Source organism: Pipistrellus hanaki (assembly GCF_964339955.1).
Source record: "Pipistrellus hanaki genome assembly, chromosome: 16".
Classification (NCBI taxonomy): Eukaryota; Metazoa; Chordata; class Mammalia; order Chiroptera; family Vespertilionidae; genus Pipistrellus; species Pipistrellus hanaki.
In genome coordinates this window covers 46,670,500-46,693,446 of record NC_140518.1, presented here as the reverse complement: position 1 = coordinate 46,693,446, position 22,947 = coordinate 46,670,500, and the positions used below count along the sequence as shown (strand labels likewise).

Sequence of the window (22,947 nt, the reverse complement as noted above, 5' to 3'; positions counted from 1 at the left end):
GCCAGAACTTTGGGAAGGTGAGTCATACGCCTCAAACAAAAACTGGAAGTGAACACACTTCTGTGGGCACAAGTGTGGCAGTAAGTGGAGCTCGGGAATCCAAGTCACGTAGCATTTGGGCGCAGAGAGGACTTAGAGATCCACTTCTGGGCCAGGGCTCTCACAGGCCCCCACACGGCAGGTACTTCCCTAGTCCCAAAGCACGTTCCTATCATCTTTAACCTTACAGAAAGCTTATATGTAAACATGCCTATCCACGCTCGACCAAGTTACCTGAGGGACCACTGGGCTTGGCATTGAAAACTCTTGCTTTGAATTTCAGCCCCCTGATTGAACAGCTGAGCCACCACACCAAGCTCTTTTGCAAGCTTGTAACCTCAGTTTGTAAAATGTGGGTGAGAATGCAAACTCAAAATTACAAAAGCCCCCACTTAGCTCAGAGCCTGGTAGGAGCCCTCTACCTGGCTTGCAGACTGCCACCTTCTTGTTGAATGTGTGGAGAGAGGGAGAGAAGGAGGGAGGTGGAGCGTTAGAGAGAGAGAGAGAGAGGGAGAGAGAACTCTCTGGCATCTGTTATAAGGGTACTGATCCCATTATGAGAACCCAACCACACTAAGTACCCCCATCTTGGACTTCCAATCTCCAAAACTGAAAAAGTTTATGTTGTTTAAGCCACCCAACGCGTGGCATTTTGTTATATTTGCCTGAGCAAACCCCTGAATACCACAGCATGCATCTGCTAATAACAAAAACATCTCCTACTCATCACACCAGGAAAATTAGCAGTTACTCCATAATATCCAATATCTTATCCAAAGTTAAATTTCCCCCAACTGTCCCACTTTTTATAGCGGCTTTTAAAATTTTCAACCAGAATTTAGGCACACCCCACCGCTGCCAATTGGGGCCTGCGAGCTGGGAGCAGCTCCTGCATTGAGTGTCTGCCCCCTGGTGGTCAGTGCCTGTCGTAGCAAAGGTCGTTCCCGGGTTGTTCCTCAGTTCAGTGGATTTGGGGCTTTTATTATATAGGCTATTTTAATCTAGAACAGCCCCCTTCCCCTTCCCCAGGTCATTTACAATTTTGAAGATCTCAGGCCACTTGTTTTACAAAATGCACCATTTTCTAGATTTGTCTTATGTTTCCTTGTTTCTAAATTCAAATACAACGGTTGTTTTTTGGTGTTTTTTGTTTGTTTGTTTGTTTGTTTTTTCAAGAATTCCACATAGGAAATGTTGTCTACTTCATACTGCATCGTATCAGGAGGTATCTGATGGTGGAGAGGAGGGCTAAGGTTGGCACTTGGTTAATGTGGTAAGGGGGACCCACTTTAACCTCCACATAGAATAAGAGCTCGGCTTCTTTTCTTCACGTCCGGTTAGAGTTGATCCCCGAAGATTCCCTCCGTCTCCCATGCCTGATCCCCCCCCCCCCCCCGCCCCCCTCCAGTGTCGCGTCTCCCAGGGCTCCCAGCCCAGAGGGCGGAACCAATCGCGTCGGGCCCGCCCGGACTCAGAACGGCCGAGCGCCGGCGGACGCTGTAACCCGCAGGCTTCCGGACACAGGCTTCCTGGCGCACGCTGAAGGCCGCGCGAGCCCGGCTGGAGGAAGCGCCGCGGGGTCTGGGCGCCCCAGCAGAGCGCGGCCATGGGGATCCTGGAGAAGATATCGGAGATCGAGAAGGAGATCGCGCGGACGCAGAAGAACAAGGGTGAGCGTGGCCGCCGGGCCTCCGCCTCCGCGTTGCTGTCGGTGCGATGGGGCCGCCCGCGCAGCGCTGGGCCTGCCGGGGCCGCGGAGCAGCGCCGCCAGAGCCCAGGCGGGTCGGGCCGGGCCGGGCCGGGCCGGGCGGGATGGGCCCCGCGCCGGCTGACGGCCAACGACCCCGGGAGAGCTGCTCAGAGCCAGGCAGGCGGTGACAGAGTAGAGACCGAGCGGAGAAACCCAGCCACAGCGCCTGCGTCTGACCCAGAGAGAGGCGGGGCCAGGGCTGGAACCCCGGCTTCCCCGGGCCCGGGCTCGGGGCGTCGGCGCTCTCCCCTTTTGTGCTGGGAAGTCTGGGGGTGACCTCTCACATAAACTCACCCGCAGCCGGAGATCTGGGTGGCTAGAGGAGGCGTCTGGATTCCGGCATCGGGCGGGCCTGGCTTTGAACTCTGGCCCCACCCCTTACCTGCTGTGAAGCCGTGGGAAGTCATTTCACCTCCTTTAGCCTCAGGGTCCTCATCTGCTCACAGAGAACCCCCTCCCCACGTGCTCGCTCGCAGCTGAGTTACACTAGGTAGCTGTGCAGAGCACTAGGCGCATGGCCAGCACCCAGTGTGGACAGAAAACCTACAGAAAGCACGTAATGAAGCATCCCATCTGGGCTTCAGATTGTAAGGGCCGGAGGAGCTCAAGGTGAGAAGACAAGAAAGTGATACCTAGACGGCTTCCAGGAGGAGGTGGGCCTGGAGCTGGGGGAGGGAAGGTATTCCAGGTGGGGGACAAAGGCAAGGGAGCCTCTGAGCACGCTGTATTCATGGGACAGAGAGAACAGTCTAGATCGGAAGGAGGGTCTGGGATCAATGGGGAATACTATTGGTGAAGGTGGTAAGGCCCAGGGCCCAGCCGGACCTGCTGTGGGGTTGCAGGAGCAAGAAACAAGGAATGCTGGGTGGCCGACCTCTCCTCTCCTCCATGGCTCCATTTAGTTCTGAAGACTAGGGAGTTGGGGAGCGTTTATCATTTGTTCATTCTGCAACTCTTTCCTGAGCGCTTGCCGCGTGGCATCCATGACCTCGTGGAGCTGACCTCCCAGTGGACAGTCTGTACATCAGTAACTAAATAGACAAGACAATTTCAGCAATGAATTCTGTGAAGACAAACTAGAGTGTTAGGAGTGGGGACTGATCGGAAAAGACCACAAGGAGGGAACATATGAGCTGAGACCAGCATTTGTGCACGCAGAGGGAACAGTTGGTGCAAAGGCTGCAGGCAGGACACTGGTGTGTTTAAGGATGGAAAGATCTGGGCCTGGGTGCAGTGATGGGAAAGGAGAGGCCAGTCAGGGAGCACCGTGTAGTTCTGGGCCAAGTCTGACTTGTGTTCTGAGGGCAGTAAGAGCTCATGGAGGGTGTGAAGCAGGAGAGTCTGATTTCTGTTTGTAAAAGTTCCCTCTCTGGTTTCCCAGTGGAGTATCATCTACTGCAGTGTTTCCCAACCTTCTCTCATGATGAGAATCACCTGGTGGAGTTGTTAAAACACAGATTCCTGAATCCCAACTAAGAAGTGCTAAACTAGAATTTTTGGGAACATATAGGTAAAATTGTATACTTAACTAGTGCTCTAACACAGATGTTATATACAGAGCACTAAGTTAGGTATGCAATTTTACCTATATGTTCTCAAAAATTCTAGTTTAGCACTTCTTAGTTGGGATTCAGGAATCTGTGTTTTAACAACTCCACCAGGTGATTCTCATCATGAGAGAAGGTTGGGAAACACTGATCTACTGGACGCAAAGGAGCAGGGAGGCTTAGGGGAGGCGAGAGATGCCCGCTTGAGCAGTGGTGGGGGAAGGACCGTGGAGGTGATTAAGGTCTATCCTTCCTTTCAGGGATGCTCAGAATCTGATGAGCTGGGATGGCAGGAAGGACCATGTCCACCTGACTACTGCTGAACCCATTCTTGACCATTTCTCAATGTCACCAGTTCACTCATTTGCTTATTAAAACATTTCCTTGCCAAAACCGGTTTGGCTCAGTGGATAGAGCGTCGGCCTGTGGACTGAAAGGTCCCAGGTTCGATTCCGGGCAAGGGCATGTACCTTGGTTGCGGGCACATCCCCAATAGGAGGTGTGCAAGAGGCAGCTGGTCGATGTGTCTCTCTCATCGATGTTTCTAGCTCTCTCTCCCTTCCTCTCTGTAAACAATTAAAATATATTTAAAAAAAAAAAAAAAAAAAAAAAAACATTTCCTGCGCTTGCCCTGTGCGAGAAGCTGAGGATACAACTTCGGCAGTCCCAGTCCCTACCCTGTTAGAGGGGGAACTAAAGAAGCAAGACAGTTTTGAATAGTGATAAGAGCCATGCAGACAATAATTAGGACCGAGGCAGAGCGACTAGAGAGGTGGGTTACTGTAGATAGTAATAATCACCAACTTTTATTGGGTGCTTACTATGTGCTAGACATGTTCTTAGTGCTTTCTTATAGAAATCAGGTAAGTAGTTATTTTGCAGGTTAAGAAACTAATGCACAAGGAGACTAAGTAATTTACCCAAAGCAAAATGGCAGAGACAGCAGGGTGGACCTCTGGGTGACACTGTCCCAAGACTGGTAGGGAGACTTTCTTGAAAAGGTGACATTTGAGCTGAGCCTTGAATGCTGAGAAGGAGTGAGCCCTGCAGAGAGAAAGTTTAAATGGAAGGAATAGCAAGTGCACAGGTCAGAGGCAGGAAGGGTCAGCATGTGCTGAGAAAGCCGCTGCGGCTGGAATGTGTGAATAAAAGTGGAGTGGTGAGAGATGTTGAAGTAGCCGGGGCCAGATCACCTAGGGCCCTGTGTCTTACTGTCAGTCCCAGCTTCTGTCTATAGTAAAGACTTTGTAATACCCTTTTTACTGTTCTGAAATGTGATTCCCCATCGATAGTATAACTTACATTCACAAAGGATTTGAAAAATATCGATATAATGCCCTAATAGTAATATAAAGGAGGGGGAAAGGGAAAGTAATTTATAATAAAAATACTGTGTATTTCAATATGCAAATGTTGGGCCACAGCCAAGTTATAATGAAGTGATAATGAAGCTTGTACCTCTGGGTAGAATGGGGTGTGGCCAACACAGTGCTGGCAAGTGCAGGTATGTTATGTTAGTGCCTCCCTGCAAGGGGGTTCACTGTTGGTGGCATAGAATCCCAAGATGGTGAGCCGCTTTAGGTAAAGTTTCAAATAAAACATGCCATAGTCTTCCCTGAACATGCACAGGAGTTGCATTCCTGGAAATTTCAGCGTGTATTCACACTGCAGAAAATCCCTGTGTGTGCGCGTGTGTGAAGCAGTTAGATTTCAGGCTCCTGTGACCCTAACCAGGTTTTCTCTATGGATGTCCTTGGGACATGAAAAGTCACGTGGGACACAAGACAACTCTTGACTGTGCTAGGCTGACTCACACCTGGTAGGGCAGCTGGCTTCACCATCAGAATGACAATGGAAAACATCCCTAGGAATTTCTAGAAAACCCTCTGGGTGTGTTGCTGGATTCACTGAGAAACACTGACATGGGGTCTCGAAGCCTCAATAAGGAGACTCACTTTTATTATAAACTAGAGGCCTGGTGCACATCATTCATGCACTGGCAGGGGAGGGGGTGTCCCTGAACCCAGCCTGGGCCCTCTCGCAGTCCAGTACCCCCAAGGGGTCCTTAACGCTGCCATGGAGGTGGGAGAGGCTTCTGCCACCATTGCTGCACTTGTTGGAAATAAGGTGAGCCTCCCAAGTCAGGGGTCCTGGTAGAACACAAAACATACTCGGGAGCCAGGCAGCAAGATGAAACATCTTTACTTCTACATAGAAGGGTGCACACACATGGCCTGGAAGCATGCGCACAGAGCCATCTGCTCGGCTTTATAACCCCTGACCCACGTGACCTGTCCCTTACTCTTTTTTATTATCATTAAAAATATATTTTATTGATTTTTTTACATAGAGGAAGGGAGAGGAATAGAGAGCTAGAAACATTGATGAGAGAGAAACATCGACTAGCTGCCTCCTACACACCCCCTAACGGGATGTGCCTACAACCAAGGTACATGTCCTTGACCAGAATCGAACCTGGGATCCTTCAGTCCACAGATCGATGCTCTATCCACTGAGCCAAACTGGTTTCGGCTATCCCTTAGTCTTGATTGGAACTCAGGCGCAGTCTTTTGCAGTTGACTAATTCAAAGGAAGGGGTTGGCCTTTGCTGTTCTAAGATGGCGGCCCTCAGGGAAGCTGCAAGCCATGTGGCCAACATGGTGGCTGCCTAGTCCTGCAGTCCAAAATGGCGGCTGTCTAAAATGTTCTTTGACAGAAAAGATGGCTTGTTCGTTCTCATGCACTCACCAGCCATGAGCCCAGCTTCTGGTTGAGCCGTTCTTCCCCTGCGAGAACGCACTGACCACCAGAGGGCAGCTCCTGCGTTGAGCACCTGCCCCCTGGTGTCCCCTGGTGGTCAGTGTGCTTCATAGATATCGGTTATTCCGCCATTTGGTCGATTTGCATATTAGGGTTTTATTATATAAGACTAGTGGCCCGGTGAATAGATTTGTGCACAATGAAAGGAAATTAATTAATTAGAAGACTATTTTAATATTGCTATTCACCCTTTTTAATAGTAGTGTCAACCAAATTTATGATCGACAATGACAGATCAAAACACTCGTGTATTGAACATGTGCAAGTCAACTTAGCTTCCTATAGATATAGAACAGACTTGCTTCATTAGACCTGCTTTCTGATGCAGCTAAACTTTTCCAGCCCAGTGAAGCACCCCAACTTTTCTTTCAGGTAATTGTCAGCAACATAGCAGTAAATATCAACATGAAGCAGATTATTATTGTAGATCACTCAGGGAGAACAAAGGGTAAAATATTAACTGCAGCAGTGTTTGACTATATTCTGCGCAGTGAGAAAACCTGAAGTCATTTTCAAAGTCCACCATTTCTTACTTCTTTTCAGTTGGGTCAAGTTTCTGAGCTTTCTAAATCTCCGTTTTCTGGCTAATGAAAAGAGAATAGGATTCCACTGAGCCTCTTTTCTACCTACCTGTGTTTCCCAGAAAATAAGACATCCTCCGAAAATAAGACCTAGCGCATGGAAAGATAAGACATCCCCTGAAAATAAGACCTAGCACAACTTTGGGAGAAAAAATTAATATAAGACACTGTCTTATTTTTGGGGAAACAGGGTCCTCCAGGACTTCTGTGAGGGTCAAATGAGATGAGGCACGTGAAAATGCTTCACAAATATTTGGTCAAACTGAAATGTGTGCACCTGGCTATAAAGCAAGTTGTGTTCCTGGGCTAAAGAAATTCCAAGAAGGCTAGTTGCTAGGGAGAAGAAGCCGGGCATTGCTATGTGACTTCATTGCCTGGCGCCCACAGTGACAGTTTTCTGGGCTGGGCTGTGGGCCACATTTTGCACCATGGAGTATTGGGGTCTTGGCAGCATTGGCTGTGATTTGGTGGGGTGTCACTCTGGGGTGGTGTCAGGGCCTGTGTCACACTTGGAGGAAGCCGAGTGTTGGTTTGTTGGCACCGGGTCTGTGGTGCCATTTGTTTTTAAATGGCCAGTGCGCATCCCTGCAGCTCCTGAGATGAGTGTCTGCCCCCTGGTGGTCAGTACACATCGTAGCAACTAGTCGAACAGTCACTTAGCCTTTTACATATACAGATGAAGTGAGCAGCCAAGGTATGCCATGCCAGCACAACCAAGGGTTCAGCAAGCCTGAGGGGGGCTGGTGAAGGATGAAGAAAATACAAAGAGAATAAGCTGGGTCTAGGTGGATCTTCTGTGCCTGGCTAAGGCCACAGAAAAGATCCAGACTGCAAGCTGATGCTTTTACAGTCAGAAGTAAACAAAGTAGTGGTCACCATAGTTATCATGTTCTTATGAGCTTCACTTGTTTTGGCAGCACTTGCTGCACCTCCCACAGCCCATTAGCGACCCAGGAAGGATCTAGGGAATGTCATATGGTCAAGCTTAATTATGCTAAGAGGGCTGTGCCCTCTAAACTGGGACTTGTTTGTGGCTTTGCCAACAGGTCAGTGCAAGGCTTAACCCTGTAGCCGCTCCAGGAGGCATTGTCAGCACAGGGATGGTGTTTTTCTCTCCTGATCTTCACATGGGTTGCCGTTGGGTCTGACAAGCCCGGCTAGCACTCGGTGGTGTGTGAGGCCCCACTTGACTCAGAGGGCTTGGATACTTCAGACATTTACCTTCTGTCTTGCTTTTTGTCCGTTAGCCACCGAATATCACCTGGGCTTGCTGAAAGCAAAACTGGCCAAGTATCGGGCCCAGCTCCTGGAACCATCCAAATCTGCTTCGTCCAAAGGAGAGGGCTTCGATGTCATGAAGTCGGGCGACGCCCGGGTGGCACTGATCGGATTTCCCTCTGTGGGTAAGGTCAGTGATGGTCATGGTGGGCCTTGGGGAGGAAGGCAGTGTCTGCTTTCAGAGTGACTGTGGCTCTTCTCCCTGTCCCTCTGGATTAGCCTCCCCCGGAATCGGGCCCATCCCTGTATCATCCTAACACGGAGAGCTTTCTTTCCGCTTTAGCAGAAAGAGCGGCATTCTGTCTCTGACTCATCCATTGTGCACATTCATTGAGTGCACCGCGTGCCAGCTGCTAGAGATGCAGCAGGAGAGAGAGCGTTCTGTCCCTGCCCACACAGACTTCCCCTCTCGAGGAGAAAAGGCAGTCAGCTAATGGCGGGTGGGGACCGTGGTCCTGCCAGTTTCTGGTTGGGATTGGCGAAGGCTGCCCTGGTGAGCGGGGGTTTGAGCAGAGGCCTGAAGGTAGTGCAGAAGTTTGCAGGGCCCTGCAAAGGGACCTCCCAGACAGCGAGCAGTGGGTGCAAAGGCCCGTGGGGGGGCTTGTATTTAAGGGAGCCAGGCAGCCAGGTCTAAGTGAGCCGCAGTGGGAGACACATCACAGGGGTGGGTGACCTTGGAGCCGTCATACAACGTTGGCCTTGAGTGAAATAGGGTGAAGCAGGAGCCACTACAGAGTTTTTTAGGTTTCTTCTGTAAGCTTCTTAGTTTAGTGTGAAATTCATACTTAATATTTGAGTGGGGAGTAAGTTAAACCTCATGAAAGGATTTTGAGCAGAAAAGGGACTGAGCTGCCCAGCTTTTTAAGAGCCAAGGATTTACAAAGAAGCCGCCATGCCAGCACAGAGTTCCCTCACGCCGCACGCCCGGCTGGAGCAGAGTTCTGTTCTCCTGCCCAGAGCCCGTGTCGCACTCAGCGGTCCTGTCCTCTGGGCTCTCCCTGGCTGGCCTTGTTGGATGGCTGGCCATCTGGAGGAGTGCTAGTGGGCTATTGTAGAATGTCTCTCCACTGGGGTTTGTCTGACCTTGTCTCCTGCTCAGACTGTGACTTAGCCTTTTATATGTACAGTCGGGTGTGTGGGAGGAATGCTGCGGGAGTGAAGTACCGTTTTTCTCACATCATCAGTTGATGTTGACCCTGACCACCTGGTGAGGGCGAGTTTGTCAGGTTTCTCCTCTGTGAACTCACTCTTTTTCTCTTGTTCTCGTGTCCTCTTAGAAGGGATGGCACTGTGTGCAGCCCACTAAGGGGAGGAGTTAGGTCCACCTGTTTGAGCTACACAAATTATTCAGAGTTCATACATGAGATTTGTCTCTTCTCTCCCATTTTATTTTGTATCTCAAGTCAGCGCGCTGGACAAGAGCCTGATGAGCCCTGGTTAGGAGCCCTCTTCACTGTGTGCAGGTTCGGAGCAGGTTATCTGTCACATTCCGCACAAACACAGGAGGGAGTGTTTCCTCTTCATATCCTTCCAGCTCATGTGTGACACAGCTGTACCCTTGAAAACATATCGTATCTAACAAACGCCTGTCATCTCTATACAGCCAACTTGTAAGTTTGAGTACATATTATATCTAATCAAACACCTGTCATATCTATACAGACAACTCATAACTTTGAGTACATATCATATCTATATAGACACCTGTAACCTTGGATGAACAAACACTTGGCAGAATATGTGAATTAATATCAGTATCAGTGTATCAGCCCTTTTAGATGGCTAGCTTGCAAGTTCAGACAGTTAAGTTTATCTTTTCTATTATTCAAGCTAAAAACAAAGTTATATTTTATAGAATAAGAGACCATCTAAAAATAACAGTAGTTCAAACAGCAGTTTTCCAAAGGAGGGACCACCATGCTGCAGCTGAATCATATATTTGTATCCGTGTGGACTCATGGGAATTTGTTGTATACTTGGGTTCTAATGTTACTCAGATTTTTCTAGCTGTTTCAGTTGGCTTTTTGACAAACTCCTGTTGTGTTTATTCAGCACTTCTGATACTGCAAACTGCTTCAGGCTCATCTTGTATATCCCCTCATCTCTGAACTGTTGCCTGGAACACCGTGTTATGGTCATGTGATCACCAACACACCTCCCACCCCCCATGGTGGTGGCCAGCCGCCCAGGCTTTGGCTGCAGCCCACGGTGCTGTGGTAAATGCTCTGTGCTCGCCGCTTGCTGCTGGAACAGGTGTTTCTGCAGGAAGCGATCCTAGGCATAGGCACAGCAGCTCCGGCTTCAGGGTTTTTAAAGCAGCCATCAGCCTGGCCAATTATGCACCAAGGAAACTCCAGCTGACTCCACCTGGGGACCGATGGGAACGTTTTCTAGGCTTTCTGGTGTACCCTCTCTCCACAGTGCTGTGTCTGAGCTGGGATTACGGGCTGGTGCGGGTGCAGGCTGGACCAAGACCAGGCTCTGCTGCAGAACCTGCAGAAGGATTCCTTCCTGGTGCATTTAAGTGCTTGTTATCTTCAGGCACATACCCCAGCTGGATTTCACTGTCCTTTTCTCCTGTCCTCCAATGGTGTGGGCTCGGGAAATACAGTGCCATGTTATCTGAATCAGGTAGAATGGACTGGAAGCTTTTATCTGCAGCTCCTATTCCTTCAAGCCTTTGGCAGTTCATTCCTTCCATAAAGTCTGAGCAGCTTTCCAGCCTGCGCTCAAATTCCTTTATTTTTATTTTTTAAATATACTTTTATGATTTCAGAGAGGAAGGGAGAGAGGGGAGAGAGATAGAAACATCAGAGATAAGAATCATTGATTGGCTGCCTCCTGCATGTCCCGTACTGGGGATCGAACCCACAACCCAGGCATGTGCCCATGACTGGAATTGAACCCGGGACTCTTCAGTTCACAGGCTGAGGCTCTATCCACCAGAGCCAAACCAACTAGGGCCTCAAATTCCTTTAGTGGTGGGGTGTTCCTGACTCCCCAACTCCACAAAAGCCAGACACAGCCGCTCAGGGGCCTCCCACTGCAGCCCCTCCGGAGGAGCAGACCTCGCTCCGCTGCAGGAGCCCTTCGTGCCCGAGAGGGGGGACTTCCCCCAGTGAGCCCTCCGAGGCCCAGTGCCTCACAGGCTTCAGTCCTGGCATCCAGTCCAGGCCCCTCTCTTTTTATTTTCCCCAATTCTGTGTAATAGAAATGTCAAACAGGTATAAGAGGTGGGAAAACAAGTACAGTCTGCCCTCTCTCTGGCATTTTGCCATATTGCTCTCTGTGTGTGTGTGTGTGTGGGGGGGGTGGTTTGACTGAACCATTTGGGAGTCAGTTACAGGTGTCATGCTTTATGGCCCTCCACCTCTAAATATTTAAGCTTGTATCTCCAGTAAGTAAGAAAAATATCCTGCTTAGCCACAAACAGGCATAGCATACCAAACAAAATGAACAGTGACCCAGTGATCCTTTAATGGCCAGACTATATTCCAATCAGTAGTTACCCGAAAAGGCCATTCAGCTGGTCTTCCTAAACTGGGGTCCGCTCTGGCCACATGGAGCCCGTGTGTGGTCACGAAGGCTGCTTTACCCAGACCAGCCCCTTTGTCAGGGCCCTGCCTCGCCAAAGAGACCAGGCCATTGCCTGGTGGAACGTTTGTGCTCCGGGATCTGCTTGCTTCCTTCCTCACGGTGCACTGCCACTGTCCGGTGGCTGTTTCCCGGGAGCTGGCCAGGTTCACGAGTGGGTGATGGGCATGGCTGAAACCCCGAGGGCTAGCTGCGTGTCCAGGGCCACTGCACTAGGGGATCGCGCCCTGTGTCCCCCCCGTGTGGCTGTGTTCCCCCATGCCAGAACACCGGGCAGTCACCTGCAGGGCGCTGCTGGGCAGCTCGCAGAAATCCGCCTTTCACCATCCTTTGGTGGCTTGGCCCAGACACCTGTCCTTGCCGGGGTCTTAGGAGTGTTTGTGAAGTAGCTGTTTCCAGTTCTCTCACTCCTTCCTCACTTGGTAGCTCACGTGCCTTGTAAGTAGCAGCTCCCTCCTCCCGGGGCAGCGTGGTTCCTCTGAGGAAGTTGCACCTGGAAAGGCAGGGCCGCTGCTGGCCCGCAGCTGGCCCGCAGTGACACGTGAGGATTCCAGGCTTCAGCTCTTCAGTTCTTATGGGCTCATTAATTTTGTCTTTTCTTTCCACTTTACTTTCCATCCTATCAAAGACTTCCTTTCCCGGTGAGAAGCTCAGGCTGAGAGAAGTCACTCTAGTTTCCAAGGTCCGGGCCCTTGGAGTCTGGGACCTGTGGCCAGATCCCGCCGCCCTGGTAGGAGTTCAGGTCCATTCGGTGTCTCAGGGCCATTGCTCCATTACTCTACCCCCACCGCCCACCTTCAGGAGGTCCCAGGGCAGAGAGTTTCTGGATCTGAGGCCTGCGTTTCCTTCACATGGCCCATTCCAGGTTTCCGTCTGAGGGTGTGTGAGGGAGGTGTGCCCCAGCCTTCCTGCCTGCCAGCGAGGGGCAGAGTCCAGAGGGCACCGGCTCCAGATCTAGGCAGCACTGTCCAGTCGGAACTGCGTCCCAGGCTTGTTTCCGGTGCCGTGCTGACCAGATGGGCGCCTGCGGCCGGGGCTGGGTTTTCTCCGGCGCTGCCCACCGCTTAACTTGTGTTCCGGGCCTTGCATCCAGCCCTGGTTGTGCCCCGGACTCAGTAGACCACGTGCCTTATCATCTCTATTGATCCCCATGCAGTACCTCAAGAAAGAGATGGAGCCGAGACCGGTTTGGCTCAATGGATAGAGCGTCGGCTTGGGGACTGAAGGGTCCCGGGTTTGATTCCGGACAAGGGCATGTACCTTGGTTGTGGGCATATCCCCAGTAGGGGGTGTGCAAGAGGCAGCTGATCGATGACTCTCTCTCATCGATGTTTCTAACTCTCTGTCTCTCTCCCTTCCTCTCTGTACAAAATCAATAAAATATATTTTTTTAAAAAAAAAAAAAAAAGAAAGAAAAGAAAAGAAAAGAAAAAAGAAAGAGATGGAGTGGATGCCCACTCTATGTGTGAGGACACTGAACTTAGAGGATGTAGTTTCTTGCCCAGGGCCCCCAGCAGAGGCGGGGCCAAGGCCTCTCTGTCTCCTAGCCAAGTGGCAGCCCCGTTCCCACAGCGGACCATGGCATAAGGGTTTCACCCACGCTCTTTCCACTCCCCTTCCTCCCGCCGGGCTTTGTCTGAACCCAAAGGTCAGGATCTCCCTGCACATCTCGCCTCTCCCGGGAGCAGCCACTCTGAGTGCCGTAGCTGTCACCTGTGTGAAGTTCTCTGGGCCCAGGGTGGTGAGGGTTTTGTGGAGCTGGGAGTGGCCCCTGATTTAAGGAAGAACCTAATGAGAAGAAGGTCCCTGTGTCCACCTGAGAGAGACTGGGGCCACCGAGGAGCAGAGGGTCCTCTGGTGCCATCTCCACTGTGGCAGGGCCTGAGACAGCATTCCAGCTATTCTCCCTCACGTGTCCCCATCACTAACGGGGGGAGGGGGCCTCCCGGCTGCCTGCAGCCCATGGGCTTCTCCAGGGGGATGGGACAAGACTCATGCAATGACTTGCTTTCTCTCCTAGTCCACCTTCTTGAGTCTAATGACCTCCACAGCTAGCGAAGCTGCATCCTATGAATTCACAACCCTGACGTGTATCCCAGGGGTCATTGAGGTAAGTAGGAGTTGGCTGAATCCCAGGAGGGGAAGGGCGTGTGCTTGTGTTTCCAGTTGTGTGTGTCTGTCCTGAGCCGGTGTGCCCTGGCATTGGCGCCTCCGGGGATCCTGGCTGCTGAGACCCCAGAGATGCCCAGCCCATCCTGTGACACCAGCTGGTGCTGGGACAGGCCAGTGCGTGCAGATCCCTGTGCTCCGCTGCCGCACCCCCAGCCCGCCACTTGTTTCTGCGGGGCTGGATCCAGTTTCCTGTGAAGCTTTGGAGCGTGCGGCCGGGTTCCGGCCTGGAGCCTCTCCCAGGGAAGCACGTTGTCTGTGAAGTGCTGTCGCCATCGGGAGGAGTGCTGTGGGTTGTAAAGTAGAGCTCTCCTCTAGGTGGCTCAGCTCACAGTGGGTGAGGAGGCTCAGACATGGCATGGAGGCTGGCCTGGGGTTCAGCAGCCCCTCGCTGCAGGCTGTTGTAGGGTCCTGCGTTCAAGTGGGCCCTGCCCAGTGGCCCTCCTCCCCTCACCGTCCTCCCTTCTCATCCTAGTACAAAGGAGCCAACATCCAGCTCTTGGACCTTCCTGGAATCATCGAGGGCGCAGCGCAAGGTGCGGCGGGGCTCCCGGGCCCTCCTGCTCAGGAGGCACCAGACCTCACTATTGGAGTTGGGGTGGCTGTTGAGGGGTGGTGGGTGGGGCTCACAATCCGCAGTGCTCAGTGCTCTGTGCTTAAGGGACTGGCCCCTTACAGTCCTGAGAAACCCATCTTAAAGCCGAGGAGACTGAGGCAGGGAAATGACTTGCCAGGGTCGCACAGCTCACCAGGCAGGCTCGACCCCTCTTCCCCTCCCTGTGCTCCGCTGCCCTGGGAGGGATGGACCCTCTCAGCTGTGATCTCAGCCTGTGCTCCTAGTTCTGTCCTGTGATGTTTCGGGGTTTTTTGTTTGTTTTATTTTGTTTTAAATATACGTTATTGATTTTTCACAGAGAGGGATAGAGAGTTAGAAACATCGATAAGAGAGAAACATCAATCAGCTGCCTCTTGCACTCCCCCTTACTGGGGATGTGCCCGCAACCAAGGTACATGCCCTTGACCGGAATTGAGCCTGGGACCTTTCAGTCCGCAGGCCAATGCTCTATCCACTGAGCCAAACCGGTTTCAGCCTGGGGTGTTTTTGTTGTTGTTATTGTTGTTTCAGGTTTTGGGGGTCTTTTTTGAGATGGAGACATACCTATGCTTCTGGTGGCAGGTGGCTGCATCCAGTATTTGCAGTGATGGTTACAGCTGCTGGCTATTCAGCACTTGCTAAACTCTGGGCTCTGTGCTGACCATTATCAGACTTAATGCTCAGACAGCCCGTGGCTTAGGGAGTGCCTCATTTCCTCTCCGTAGCCAGGAGGGGCGCTGGGGCACCGAGCTAGAGGTCTGCCTCGTTGACTGTTCAGCTGCTGAGTGGCAGGTGGGATGGAGTTGCCTGCTAGCAGCCTGCATGGGCTGTCAGTGGGCCTCCTCCCTAGTGTCCAGTGCCATCCCTCCTAGTGCCTTCCCCTGCCCTGCCGTCACCATGGCACTGAGGTCCTGCAGGTTTGAGTTTGGTGGTGGTGGTGGTCCCATGCCATCCCAGCCGGCATACGAGGGGCCTGAGGTAGCCCGGCCACCTGTGGGCAGTGCGCCGGCTGGAGGCAAGAGGCAGCGGGGAGTGGGTCACCCTGGCTCTCAGAAGAGGGGGCAGGGCATAGTGAGACCACCCTGCACAGAGCCTTGCAGCTTTGGTCCCCAACGTTGGCCCTGGTGAGGACCCTGGCGTCTTTGGTCATCTGGTACTAAAGAGGCCTGGCCACCCCTGAGGCACCTCCTCCAGGGTGGTCTCCTGTGGCCCTGCTGCCGAGTGGGCCTCCTGTCGCCCTGTTTTCCTAACAGGGCAGATAGGGTCAAGTCCTGGCACCACGCTGCTTTGTGTCTAAGCCAAGCCTCAGTTTTCTCATCTGTAAAATGGCATGATAGCACCAATCATATGGGATAGTTTTGAGGATCAAATGAGTAAATGAAGTTCTTAGCACAGGGCCTGGGGAGGATGTCGCCCTCCTAAGGTGATGGTGCTGAATTTTCTTATGAAAAAGTCTCCACAGTAAGAGCATCTCAATTAAAGAAAAATGCCAAAGAAACCCTAGCCTGGGAGGTGGCAGGTGGCAGACCCCATGGCAGGTCTGTGAAGGACAGGAGTCTGGGTGCTGTGGGGTGGGTGGGGGTCACATGGGTCCTGCCTGTCACTGTCTCACCGTGACCCTTCTGCCTGTCCAGGGAAAGGCCGTGGCCGGCAGGTGATTGCTGTGGCACGCACAGCTGACGTCGTCATCATGATGCTGGATGCCACCAAGGGAGAGGTGCAGAGGTCCGCGGGGTGGGATCGGGGGGCAGGCTGGCGTGTCTGGGAAGGCCTTGCAGCTCGTGGTGGACGGTCTGAGTGGTGCTGGGCCCTGTTGCGTGGCAGTAGCGGCAGGACTGTCCGCGGCTGACCCCGTGCTCTCCGCCCGGTGCGTCCTCTGCAGGAGGCTCTCCTCCAGCACCGGGGCTGGAGCTCGTAGCCGGAGTCCCGGCCACATTGGCCGTTCACGGCCTAAGGAGCGTGGCCTGGCTCTGGCTCCTGCTTGCGGAAGCCAGTGGCCTAGTTGCTGCCAGAAGCCCAGCCCCGAGTAACAGAACCCTTGCTCATGCCCGGCCTCTGCCCGGGGACTGCAGACCTGGCCAGTCTGCCATGGACTAGACGGGGCCCAGAGGACCCGGCAGCCCAGGGTCGTTGGGAAGGAAGGCCAGGCTGCATGGGGTGCCTAGAGGAGGGTGTGGGCCTGGGTGGGAGGGGCTTCCTTTGTCCATGGAAGCTGCACAGCCTGCCTCTGGGCACCTGTGAAGGCGCATGGGGGCTCTGCCCAGGTCTCTGCTGGAGAAGGAGCTGGAGTCGGTGGGCATCCGCCTGAACAAGCACAAGCCTAACATCTACTTCAAGGTAAGGCCCCTCGCTGCGGGCTGCGGGGCGGTGGTGTGTGCACTGCAGCGGGCAGGATCTGAGCCTGTGGGCAGTTACAGCCAACCCTTCAGCAGCTCTCCCTTCTCCAGCCCAAGAAAGGCGGTGGCATCTCCTTTAACTCGACAGTCACGCTCACCCAGTGCTCGGAAAAGCTGGTGCAGCTGATCCTGCACGAGTACAGTATCCTTCCCGAAGGAGAGGCCTGGGCCCGGGGTCACGGCAGACTCCCAGGCCTGACGCCCTGCACGGGCTCTGAGAAAGCTGCCGCCGCAGCATGGGTGCTGCCTGCCTCCGCCTCCCCTCTCGACGATCCGGGCTTGCAGGCAGCCCGGTCTCCGGGCTACTGGGCGGCTGCTGGGTGCTGCGGCAGCCGGTCCCTCTGGGCGGGTGATGAGACAGCGAGGAGAACGGCTCCCGGTCTGGAGAAGCCTCGGAGACCCGGGGCCTGTGCACACCCGCTAAGTATTGTTGGGGGACAGGCGGGCTTGGGGACCAGAGGACAGGACGGCAGAGGCAGAGGCGAGCTCAGCACGGAACGCTCATGAGGAAACGGTCCCTTCGAGGTGGCGCGGCCTCGTCCCCTCCCTGGAGGTGTGACGCAGGCAGGATGCACAGGGGAGAGGGCCGTGAGAGGCCAGGCCCTCAGCTGGCACTGACGCCGGCTCCTCTGAGGTGCTCGGGGTTCTGGCAAGCAGACTTGAAGATTTGAACTGGTGATTGGAGCTTTTACATATTGTGGCTTCTTTTGAAAAGAAGGAGGGGCTCCCCAGACTTTAAAATCTTGTAAAACCATGCGAGCAGAGAGGGCCTCCCAGGTCCCTTTGGCCAGTCTGTTCCCTGATGGCTGTCTCAGGCCCTCCCTGGCTAGGCACCAGGGCTGCTAGCGCACACTGCCCTTGACCCGTGCCCCTCAGAGATCTTCAATGCGGAAGTGCTCTTCCGAGAGGACTGCTCCCCGGACGAGTTCATCGACGTGATCGTGGGCAACCGGGTGTACATGCCCTGCTTGTATGTAAGTGCACAGTCCCGCCCTGCCCTGTGGGGGGCGCCTGGCCCCGGAGCGGATTCTGCGAGGCACAGAGCAGTCTCCACCCTCCTCCCCTCTGTCGCACACATCTCACTGGCGGGGTCTGGCCCAGCCCGTCCCTTTCAACTCTCCGCTCCATTGCGCGGGGGAGGGAGGTGCTCCCCCTCGGCCCTGATCGTGGGGTGAAGAGGGAGGAGCCTCAGGGCTGTGGCCACATGGCCCTTTCCTGTCCTCTTGTCTCTTTCCGTCCCCGTCACCACCTCCACCTTCCATCCAGGTTTATAACAAAATTGACCAGATCTCGATGGAGGAAGTGGATCGCCTGGCCCGGAAACCCAACAGCGTGGTCATCAGGTGAGGCTCGCCGTCCTTTCTGGGGGTGAGCCCATCCTGAGGCCTTCCTGCCGCCTCCCCTCACACCCCCCCCCCCCCCACAGCCAGCAGAGGAGACCCTCCCCATTGCTGTGACCTTGGCTCAGTCCCACCCTGATGGCAGGGGCGGAGTGGGTAACGTGAGTGGGTTCTGGTTAAGAAAACGTATTTTGTCCATCAGGGGAAATAATTAAGAATGGCCAAGAGTCTCCATAATGTAGAAGTCACACTCAGTCCCCAGGCAGCCACAGTAAGCCAGTGCTCCTGACACTTGGGATGACGTGGCGCTCAGCACAGCAGAGGGGAAGGGAGCTGAGTTATGAGGTGGACACAGCCATCCTGGACCGTGGCTCCCTGTCCCTGAGGGGTGGGTTCCGGGGCCTCCTGCACTCACTTCCTGTCATCACTGACTCGTGGCTTCCATGTTGCTGGTTTCCCAGCTCAAACAAAGTGCTCTGTAGCTTCACAGTGGGGCTTAGCTTATGGGGAGGAAGACGCTCAGCGACCAGGTGGGGGTGACTGTGCAAATGGTGGGATGCAAGTGCTACGAGGACCATGTCCTGGGCATTGCCAGCTGCTGCAAAGAGCAGCAAAGCCACCTCCCTCCCTAGAACAGTTCGGCTCCTCTCCACCTCCTGCTACACCCAGGCCCCCTACGCCCGCCTGGGCTGTGAGAGCATTGTCACCTGCTCATCAGGCAGGATCGGTGCAGCTAAGACAGCGCCAATGGCCACAGCCAGCCCCACCCCAACCCCTGGTGCTCAAATCCCTGCGGGGCTGCCCTGGGCACTTGGAAGCCCCTCCCACCTCTCAGGAGGAGGCAAGCTATGGATAGCCCTCTGTCCTCCATCCCATCCCAGCCCCGCACCAGTCCCACACAGCAGGCCCTGTGTCGAATGCAGGGGCAGCTGTGGCCCCGGGAGACGCTGCGCTCTGCTGGCGGGTCTGATTGCTGACTAGAGGCAGTGGCTGAAGATCACGCGGCCACCGGCTGGAGCTTGGTGCTCACAGGCTCCAGGGGGCCACAGGCCTTGGTGCCTCTGCCCAGCCAGGTGGAGGTTGTCCCTTGCCATAGTGAGAGAGCGCTCCCTGGCCTCAGCCCATGGGCCCTTCTGACTGCCCCCTTCTTCCCTGGCAGCTGTGGCATGAAGCTGAACCTGGACTATTTGCTGGAAATGCTCTGGGAATACCTGGCTCTGACCTGCATCTACACCAAGAAGAGAGGACGTGAGTGGAGCAGCCTCAGCCAAGAATCGGCCCCCCCAGAGCCCAGCTGTGTCCACCCTTCTCCCTTCTCCGAGCTGGCACTGACCTCTGCCCCGGGCTGGTAGAAACCTCAGCCTGAGCCCTCGTGACCAAGAATGCCAAATTCTGGGGCCGGGGGAGGGGCAGTGGGATAGAAGCTGCTCTTGAGTCCCCACAGCTACAGCAGTAACCCCTCCGACTTCCCCCAGCAGTGGCAGGCTCCTCGTCAGGACTGTAGGTGACTGCGTGTACCAGAGCTTTTCCCGTGTCCCACTCCTTACACTCACAGGGACCTAGCTGCTGAGTTCTGGCAGTTTTCATTGACCTTGACCTTGTAAGCAAGGGCAGCTGTGTAGCTGTCCCTGACTGGATGCTGCAGCTGTCAGTCTTGCCAGTACTTTCCAGGTGCTTCACGGGGCTCAGCTGGGGCTCTCGTGGCTGTCTGGGTTGCAGGCAGTATGAATCCTGGACTTGGATTTATTTTTATCTGTATTAAGGTCAAGGTTGTGGGAGATTGCATGGGGCTCTACAATGAGGTTATGCTAAAAAGGGAGGCTAGCCCAAGGCTGGAGCCTGGAAGGGCCTCTGTTCCCTTTGGGAAGGAACCACATAGCGTGGGGCCATGACTGCTTCACACCCACCCCGTCTCTACCTGTGCAGAGCGGCCGGACTTCACAGACGCCATCATCCTCCGGAGAGGGGCCTCCGTGGAGCATGTGGTGAGTTCCTGAGACCTGCCTGGATGAGGGTTCACGGAGCTCTCTGTCCCCCGGGGGAAGGTCCTGTCTGAAGGCCTGGACAGGCTGCAGTGCCAGGTGCCTGGGCAGGCCCTGGTGCTGGGCCCAGAATGGTGTGCACGGCACTCGCATCTGCCTGGGGTGTGGCAGCTGTCCTGGAAACGCGGTCCTCCCAGTCTGAGCCACCAGGGTGCTTTGTACGGCGGCTCTGCCTGGTGCTCCTGTGTCCACTGTAAGTCATATCTCCCCACACAGGCCGAGGACTCGGAGTTGCACCTCCTTGCTCTTGGCGCCTGTTGATTTCTGGGTCCCCATGCATCCCAGCATGTCCTGCCCCCACAGCCTGCCCTCACCCAGAGGCGGCTTGAATGCTTTCTTCACTCAGTACTGTCTGTTGAGCATCAACAAAGAAGACCCAGTTCTGCCAAAGCTAGGGTCCTTTGGGGTCAACATGCCAGATGCCCAATCTCAGAGCCAAGCAGCCACACAGCAAGTAGGGAGGGGTGGCACCAAGTCTACAGAGAGGCCAGGAGGTCTCGGAGGAGGTGACCACAGGACTGACTGAGGAGCTGGCCACAGGAGAGGCCCTCCAGCAGGGAGTGTGTTTGCAAAGGCCCTGAGACAGGGCTCCGGGCGAGCCTGTGGGTCCGGAGAGCAAGGGCCCTCTGTGTCTGGAGCTGTCAGAGGCACAGCCACCTCTCCCCTGGGGGTGTCTGGGCCATCTTTCAGGGAAGGTACCTTGGGACTTGGAAGAGCAGGTGTTAACCCGAGAGCCAGACAATGCTCCAGGTCACTCAGCCGTCCTCTTGGACTTCTGTTTTCCTCTAGCTCAGCAATTTTCAACCTTTTCCATCTCATAGCACATAGACTAATTACTAAATTCTGTGGCACACCACAAAATACAGTTTTTGCTGATCTGGCCAAAGTATAATCGCCCTAGCCAGTTTACCTCAGTGGCTAGAGCATCGGCTTGTGGACCAAAGGGTTCCAGGTTCAATTCTAGTATTTTGGTTGCAGGCTCCTCCGCAGCCTGGGCCCTGGTCAGGGCTTGTGCAGGAGATAACCAATCAATGTGTTTCTCTTTGTCTTTCCCTCTCTCTTTTACTCTCCCTAAAAACCAATTGAAATGTCCTCAACTGAGGATTAATAAAAATAATAATCCTATATAATAAAGAGGTAATATGCAAATTGACCATCACTCCAACACACAAGATGGCCACCACAAAGTGGCAGCAGGGGAGGGCAGTCGTGTGCTCTCAGGCCAGCAGGGGAGGGCAGTTGGGAGGGACCAGGCCTGCAGAGGAGGGCAGTTGGGGCAATCAGGCCAGCAGGGGAGAGCAGTTGGGGGAGATCAGGCCTGCAGGGGAGAGCAGTTGGGGGGAACCAGGCCAGGAGGGGAGGGCAGTTAGGGGCAATCAGGCCAGCAGGGGAGCGGTTAGGTGTCACTCGCCTGGAGAAGGCCGGTCAGGGTGGCTCCTTGGGAGATGTTCTTGCAAGCCCCTGCCTGCCCCTGTCCCAGTGCTGGCCTAGGCGGGTCCCCTCCAGGGCCTGAGGCTGTGGCTCCTCAGTGGGAGGAGAGCAGTGCCGGCCATCTGCTCCCTGGCTCGCCGCCTCTGCCCGCCCAGCCCCAGGGGCCCACGTCTCCCAGGGAAGGGCTGCTGCTCCCAGGCCGCCTCCAGCCTCCCCCCTGCGCTGGGATTCCCATGACCTTCATTCCACCTGGGAATGCTGACGCCGCAGGCTGGGGGCGGAGGCTGGGTGGTGGTGTGGGAGGCTCCAGGTTAACAGCTGTGGGCGGAAGGCATGAGAGAGTGGCCAAGCACGTGACTCCAGGCTGAGGCGTGGTGGCCTGAAGCATCTGTCAGGGCTGCTGTCGGGCGAGGTGGGCAGAGGGCACTGACAGCTAGCCAGGCCCAGCCCCTGGCAGACCTGGTGTGTGGAGGGGCAGGTGTCCCTGATGAGGCAGAGCTGTGAGGACCCGCCTTGGGAACTGCTTGGTGGGGTTGGATGGAACTTCACCTCCCGCTGACTCTCCTGTCCTCCCACTAGTGCCACCGCATCCACCGGTCGCTCGCCAGCCAGTTCAAGTACGCGCTGGTGTGGGTGAGTGAGGGCGGGTGGCATGCCCAACTTCACCCTGGGGCAGGAGGGAGCATGGTGCCCCCACTCCTGTGCAGCGTCCCTGTGCTCCCATGTGGGACCGAGTGTGTCTGTCCCACTCCACCCGTGCACGCTGCCCACACTGGACACGGGCCGCTCCACTTTGGGACCCAGAGGTGATAGACCCCTGGGGAGTCCGGCCGAGGCCTGCGGTGCTCGCCGGTGCTGGGATACCCGCTTAGACCCGCCTTCCTCTAGTAGCAGCTGCCCAGGCTTGGCCTTGATCAGGACTGAATCTGACGCTGCCCTCTGCCTCTTCCCAGGGCACCAGCACCAAGTACAGCCCGCAGCGGGTGGGCCTCACCCACACCATGGAGCACGAAGACGTCATCCAGATTGTCAAGAAGTAGCCGGGCCGGGCCCCACCCGTCTCCCTGGGCAGTCGGACCCAGTGGGACCCACTGAAGCCCAAACAGGAAGAGTACAAATACATGTGTTCCAGGAAGGGGTCTCTTAAGTCTGCTTTTTCCGGAAATGTCTTCAGTACATAAAGGACAAGAGTGTGTGGCACTGAGGGAGAGGGCGGGCCTTAGGTTGGGCTGGAGGCATTCCCATGAGACGAGCCCCTTGGGGGGCTTATGGGTTGGGACCCCTGCGCCCACACCCAGCCCTGGGCACAGAGAGCCGGCGGCGGCTCTGCGGGGTGAGCCAGGCCTCCAGGCTCCCTGAGGAGGT

At 54.8% G+C, this 22,947-nt stretch overlaps 2 protein-coding genes across 3 annotated transcripts in view; one reads left to right on the top strand and one right to left on the bottom strand.

Moving 5' to 3' along the window:
• SHMT1 (serine hydroxymethyltransferase 1) overlaps positions 1-22,947 on the bottom strand; it is a 1,020,383-nt gene that overhangs the window by 784,148 nt on the left and 213,288 nt on the right. The window lies entirely within an intron of this gene.
• Positions 1,514-22,856, top strand: DRG2 (developmentally regulated GTP binding protein 2). Of its 2 annotated transcripts, none has more exons than XM_084861578.1 (13): positions 1,514-1,709; positions 7,985-8,145; positions 13,630-13,719; positions 14,254-14,314; positions 16,008-16,098; positions 16,638-16,710; positions 16,821-16,911; positions 17,646-17,743; positions 18,036-18,112; positions 19,269-19,357; positions 20,036-20,094; positions 22,162-22,215; positions 22,536-22,856. In XM_084861578.1, exons 1-13 carry the CDS (start codon positions 1,646-1,648, stop codon positions 22,620-22,622), a joined length of 1,095 nt encoding a protein of 364 aa, XP_084717704.1. In that variant the 5' UTR covers positions 1,514-1,645; the 3' UTR covers positions 22,623-22,856. The 2 variants fall into 2 exon arrangements, with proteins under 2 accessions (XP_084717704.1, XP_084717705.1); XM_084861579.1 differs by having other exon boundaries at positions 1,540-1,709; positions 22,162-22,199.